The 7,109-nt window shown below is 33.5% G+C and overlaps 1 protein-coding gene across 1 annotated transcript in view; it reads right to left on the bottom strand.

Annotated features, from left to right (window-relative positions):
• The window catches only part of LOC127420284 (vitamin D3 receptor A), a 77,388-nt gene extending 70,511 nt beyond the window's left edge, over positions 1-6,877 (bottom strand). The window contains exons 1-2 of the mRNA XM_051662449.1: positions 6,775-6,877; positions 6,434-6,490 (exon numbers count right to left, since the gene is read on the bottom strand). Of these exons, the coding sequence (XP_051518409.1) occupies positions 6,434-6,490; positions 6,775-6,805 (88 nt within the window). The 5' untranslated portion in view covers positions 6,806-6,877. The remainder of the gene's footprint in view (positions 1-6,433; positions 6,491-6,774) is intronic.
• Between the last annotated feature and the right edge of the window lie 232 nt (positions 6,878-7,109).

The raw sequence follows: 7,109 nt of genomic DNA, 5'->3' as shown, positions 1-7,109 counted from the left end.
AGTAGTATTTAGTTAATTTAATCTATGCATATAGAAACTGCAGATTAACAGTGGTTTACACATTCTTTAGCTAATTGTGCTGTTTTTGCATGATGGTCAGGTTAAACACACTTACAACAAACCAAAAAACGTTATATGAATTTTTACCTTAAAAGACGTTGTTTTTTGTAGTTTTCTGGTTTTATAGTAGTTTAGCGATCTCAAAAGCAATTTAATTTTGTTCAGTGTTTAGCAACTTCAAGAAACTATGCTTTTCCTTTAGTAAAAAATTAAATGAATAATATGCATTAATAAAAAAATAAAAAATTGTAAAAAAAAAATTTAACTCACCCGGAGCTTATACAGAAGCCAGTGCTGATGGCATTAGGGTAACACACATATATAAACTCTGAGTCTACATAAAGGACATCGCAATTTTTATCATGTTATTTGTTCAGAAAAACAAGTGGTGAAAGTTGGCTTTTTATAAAATGCGCTCTGTCTGTGTTCAGATATTTAACACACATTTCGGTCTGATAAGCTTCAGAGTTTCTTGTACCGCTTCGCATTTCCTTTCCACCATAACAACCGATCCTTGTTTGTTTGAAAGCATACAAAAACACCAACATATCTTCCTCTCTCAGCCAACTCATCGACAACACACATCCACAGCACCCCCCCACCCCCCAGTGGACACAACTGTAACTGCAAGATTTGGTGAGCTATTCAGAGGGAAAAGTACAGGGTAATTCAGCGCTTCCCCCAGCAGGCAAATGCGCAAAGGAAAATAAATTTGCGATATTCGAGTAGTGTTTTTAATGATCGACTAGCTGGTGCAGAACGAGTACTCGATTAGTCGATTACTTGAGTACTCGATTACTCGATTAGTCGATTACTCGAGTTTAAGAGCGGTTTAAACTTTAATTTGCTAATTGTACTGTTTTTGCATAATGGTCAGGTTAAAAAAAGAATAAAAAATATATAACGTACCACTATATGAACAAATTCCCACCTTAAATAACAGATCTGTTTTTTTATTTTGTTTTTTGTTGTAGTAGTTTTCTGGTTTTATATTAGATTAGCCTGTTTTGAGTGTTAAGCGTCTAGTTTAATAATAATAGCAGTTTACACTAATGATGTTTTTGTTGTCAAGACATAATGATCAGATTACTTGAACTTACAACAGATGTACCACCACGTCAGGGTGTGCATATGCCACCCAATACGTTAGCCTGTACACCCAAATGAAATGCCGAATTTGTATTTACTTACTGACACTTAACAGTAGTGGTGTATTGATGTGAAGATGAAAATTTGATACATCAATTGCTGGATTTAATACATAATTCTTGTCAGAATGTTAAACACACCATCTGATTCAAGTCATTCTGGCTGTATTATCTGCTGATGTTATGGATTGTGGTTTCTTTTATTCACAGCAGGATGTTACTGCACATGCTGAATTCACACAGGGTTCAGTATCTATGTGTATCAACAGCACACGCTGTAATGCTGTAAATATTGTGTTACATATCAAAGGGCTCCTTCTTAACACCTGTTACATCAGAGTTATGACCATCATCCAATCAGAACAAAGAGACTAAAGTAAAAAAAAAAAAAAAGTACAAATGGCTAGAATTCACTGATTTTAACTGCATTTAATTCATTACATTCACTGTAAAAATGTCCGTCATTTTAAAGGTAAAAGACTGTAAAAATGCTACAGTAAAAATTGGTTAATGGGTAGTTACCTTAAAATATACAGTAAAAACATTATACTAAATATAACAAGACAGTACATGTAATTTTATGGTAAAATGTTGTACAATTCTGTTGTTTAGATCAAAAAAGTATACATTTTACCATATAATCAATGGTAAAAATTTATATTTTGTTTAACAAGAGAGTACATATACTTTTTACCGTAAATTAATGTTAAAATTACAGTGAAAAACAAAAATTTGGCATTCTCAGAATTCCCTGCATCACATTTCATTATATTTTATGGAAGCTATTTTATATACTATTATTTAATATATCTTTTTCTTTATACAGCCATTTAGTAACACTTTACAATAAGTTATATACATTAACATTAGTAAATGAATTTGGCATCATGAACTAACAATGAACAATTTTAAGCATGCATTAATCAATAAAGCTGGCTTAATGTTTCATTAGTGTTTAACCCTTATGTTGTGTTCTGGTCATTTTTTTTTATTATGATTATTATATTTATTTATTTATTTATTTGTTCTTAATCCAACTGGAGTAAAATTCCTTGACTTTGTTCACATATGGTATCTGAAAACACAAAAAAGATTTGGACCACTTTCTTATTTATTTTTTTTATTATTATTTCACTTTGTTGCACTTGTTGTGTTCCCGGTCAAAAATGACCGGCCATTGGAAATGAATGGATTAGGCTACAAAATATAGAAATATTAAGTGTTCGGGAGCATCCCAATCCTTTAGCTGAACACATATGTGCGATGTGTTTTCACAAACAAAGTCCTCGGACATGTGCACGCACACACACACACACACACACACACACACACACACACACACACACACAAAATGTGTGTTGAGCACCCTTTTGTGCATCATCTTTCCATGCACACTCTTTGAGGAATATTTCAAAATCTACTCATCATATTATGTTGTGTTTGGGCTCGTTTGAATCGGGATAGTCTGCTGTAAGTTACGCTATGTCATTGTCTATGTTATATGTATGTTTGAGGAAGTAATAATGAAAAACATGCCTAAAAGACACTCCTGTTTATTATATTGGTGTGTGTCTGTGGGAATTTCATACACTAATACTCACTGCAGTTTGACTTCTGAGTGAAACAAATGTACTCATTGCATTTTAGTAATTAAGACCTTTCCAACAATATTTAACACATGGCTATCTAATTTTTTTTATGGTTTTACTAAATCTGAATATAATTGTTGTGATAACAAATTTGCAAACGATGAGAACGAAACAGTTCTTATTTGTCAGCAAATTAAAAATAATTATTTAAGAATGGGTAAGATCGGCTATATTCATTGTAAAGTCCAGATTCTAAGCTTTAAAACGACACCTATTATGTTCAGATCAAGCAAGTGGTTATTCATTTATTTTATATATATATTTCTTTTTTTTTTTTTTTTTTTGCTTTCCGCAGGGAGTGCCCACAACTAGCCCTGCATGAGCTTAGTTCAATGAATCCTTCTATCAAAAGTTGATAAAAAGATCTAATGCAATATCTTGTGATAATATATGCAATATGAGAGATATATAAACAATCTTAGTGGGCCGGTCATTTTTGACCGGGAACACAAATGTGTTAATGCTGTTAATTTATAAATATACTATTGTTAAATGTAAGTTATAAATGTTATAAAAGCATTAGAAGTATTGTTCAGTGTTAGTTCATGTAAACTATTGCGTTAAGTATTGTAATTAAAACAAAAAAATAATATTTTCTAGGTGCACAGGTGTTATAAAGCTGCCCATCCTGCCACTAGCTGGCACAGATGTTGTTTACAGGTGTGCAAAACAAACATTATTGAACTAAATTACAGTTTATGAAATACACAACATGTCTCATAATAGCCAACATATACTGGAAATGATGACTCCACTGTGTCTGTTTGATTTATTTCACCCATGTGTGTGTGGCACATGTTCAAATGTTCACATAAGAGGCTGTTAGGACATGTGTGCTGTTTAAAGCTGACGACCGTCCTTGCACTGCGGCCTTTTAAAAACACTTATAAAAGATGTATATCCTGGGGAGCAAAGGTTATGCTGTAACACTAAACAAACACGACGTACGCCAAACAGGGCAAAGTTTCTCCCAAATCATCTACTGAAAAATAATCCCAAAAAACAGCCGTGGTTTGAGACTCGCTTTCGGTTATAAAATAGGAACACTGTTATATATTTAACTCATGAAAGTGCTTTGAATACATCACGAGTAAAGTGCTTTTTTTCCCAGACGCATGACGTTGCAGTAGTTTCCACTGAAACACAACACTCAGTAGTACTTGAGACCACCACACAAGAGATACGCTGAGAAATAACAATACAACTGAACAAAAACATTAACATATCATGGCACAACATAACTAGCAGCAATAACATTTCACTTGTTTTGGAACAAGGTGTTATCATAACTTCTTAAAGACAGACGGCTCATATTTCTCGTCATATTGAAATTAATCCATGTGTCTGATCCAGACTACAAACACACTGAATACTGACACTCTACAAGCATTAATAACACAGAAACAACAGCTAGATAATACTTCAATAACATTCATTATTACACTATAACAACAGATGCATTTCTCCTGATTGCTACCTGATGATTTCCTCAACAACAAAAAACAAAACAAAAATCACAGAATTATTGTAACCTGTTAGATTAAAGCTGTCTGTACTAGACAGGGACAATTTTATAGGTATGCACTAATATAAAAAAAAAATATTATATCATTTCTTTCTTTTTTACTATGACAAAAAAACTTTGCAAAGACAAAGAGTCCGAAATGAATCAAATCCCAGATGCAGTTTTTAGTTCAACCAAAATCTCAATAATAACCGCTTAATCGGTAAAACCGATATATTGTTCTGCCTCTAAAATATACTGTTTTTAAAAACACACACACACACACACACACACACACACACACACACACACACAATAACTGCAACTTCTGTAATCTGGCATTGAAAAAGAGTTTACTCTTTGAATTGAAAGAAAATACACCCGTCTATTATCACCTTCAAATAGTGGCAAATTCAGCCCGATGCCAAAAACTAAAAAACAAACATAGCAAATACAGTATATGGACGAAAAATGGTCACTGTAATATTGTAACATTTAAATCACCTTTAAGATGCTAAATAAATCAGAAGAAAAACATATCAAGTTAAACTGATCAAAGAAACAATGTGTCCAGTGAAAGATGAAGCTCAATGAAACTTTGTATCCAGTTTAAACTGATTAGAGACATTGTATCAAGTTAGAGATTATCAGTGAAACACTGTATCCAATCAAAGAGCATCAAAGCACAAGCAACGCAAAGTGCAACTTTGTAACCACTTCAAACTGATACATATAAATTAACCCTTGTGCGTCAATAAAGAAAGTTACTCAGAGGTCCTTAGAGGACAAAAATGTCCGCGTCAAAATACTGCCATAATAATATTATATATTAATATTATTTTCCACTTATATATTAATATTCATTTTTTTAACCGACATCAGTCCTGATCATAACTACCAAATATTCATTCATTTTCAGGATTTTAACCCTTTAAATGCCAGATAGTTTACATAATGCCACTGTTGTTTTTTATAAAAAAATCAAATAAAAAAAAAAAAAACACAAAAAATGAATTATTTTCCATATACTAAATGCTAAGGGAAAATTTTATTTATTTTATTTATTTTTTTTGGGGGGGGGGGGGTATTATCACTGACTGGGATATGTCAATGATTAGCAACAATATTGATTTTGATGCATTATTATTTTTGTGCAGTGTCAGATTAAAAAAAATTAATAAATAAAAAAACTCACATTCAGGACTTTCGAGGACAAAAACGTCCAAATCAAAAAAATATTAAACATAAAAATATTGTATATTAATATTATTTTCCACTTTCATTGAATTAGATTTTTTAACCAAGATTAGTTCTTATCATAACTACCAAATATTCATTCATTTTGGGGATTTTAACCCTTTAAATGCCAGTTTGTTTATATAATGCCACTGTTGTTTTTTTACACACATATTTCTCAATACACACATACAAAACACACTCTGACATCCATACCAACACACACACACACACACACACACAATTTTATCTGCATCATTTATTCAGTTGTCCTGCAGTGCTCTATAATACAGCAAACAGAAAATAGGGGAAAAGCTTGTATTTGCTCCACAGGCTAAAAATTAGAAAAATGGCGCCATCTGGTGGAAAATATTACAAATGTAAATTTTGAAGCCAGGGCTCCAGAATGAAAGCATAATATCATATAATTCATGATTTTATACTTTAAAGGCACTGGGATCAAATATTGCAGTTTTAATGGGTTTCAATGGGGACATTTTTGTCCTGAAGGTCCTGAGTGTAACTATTTTGTTTATTATAGATGTATTACAGGAACTGAGGTTGAGGTTGGCAAAATGTATGCCGTTGGCATTAACACAAGACAAAATGATCGAAAAAACAAAAATGAAAAAGACAAAAATATCCCGAAGGTCGCACAAGGGTTAAATGTAACCAATGAAAGTATCGCACGTCTCATTTGAAAAATGTAACATTTTAACAGCCGCATTTTAGCACCAATTCGAATTCGCAGATAAAATGCAGAAAAGAAGCATTGCATCCAGTTCAAATGGATCAGAAACAATGTATAAAATATAAAAAAGTAAAAGTGTCACTACCTGATGTGGCATCACCGATCTCTCTGTATTCACGTGCGCCAACTCCAAATGTGTCTCCTGCAACATACATACAATTATGAGTTTCACAGCAATACTCATAGAAATATGATATATAGCACTTTAAAATACTCACAATAAATTCTGAACTGAGGCCAGAAAATTAGCAGAATTATTTTACACACGAACAAACTCCAGTAAAGTGGCTTGTGTGTTATTGTTTTCTATAGGCTAATGGTTATGTAGATATTATCATATTGTATCACACACACACTGTCCACTGCCACGAATTGACACACTCTGCCTCTCTGAAAACATCAAAATAACATGAAACGATATTTTACCCGAGTTAATCGCTCTTGCTCCCGTAACCATCCACTAAATCCGAGCGCAGGCCGCAGCTAAAACTCACGTTTAGTCCCACGGAACGCAGCTTCTTTCTCCTGCAAAACCAACAAATAGACGCTCAGCAGCATTCCTTCACCCCGCCCACTCACACCAATCAGATTGCATATCTATAGATCTCATTGCCGCGACAGCCAATCACAGGCGTCCGCTGCGACTGTTCTCTGCGGTGACTGGACGGAATGCCTGACAGCTGGATTGTGATTGGTCGAATGCCGCGCCACTGACTGCACGGGCGGGTAACGCCCCCTGGCCTATAGGGGTGTGTCCTGAC

This window comes from Myxocyprinus asiaticus, chromosome 29 (genome assembly GCF_019703515.2).
Source record: "Myxocyprinus asiaticus isolate MX2 ecotype Aquarium Trade chromosome 29, UBuf_Myxa_2, whole genome shotgun sequence".
Taxonomy (NCBI): domain Eukaryota; kingdom Metazoa; phylum Chordata; class Actinopteri; order Cypriniformes; family Catostomidae; genus Myxocyprinus; species Myxocyprinus asiaticus.
Note: the sequence above shows the minus strand (reverse complement) of the source record. Positions and strands in the feature narration are given on the sequence as shown.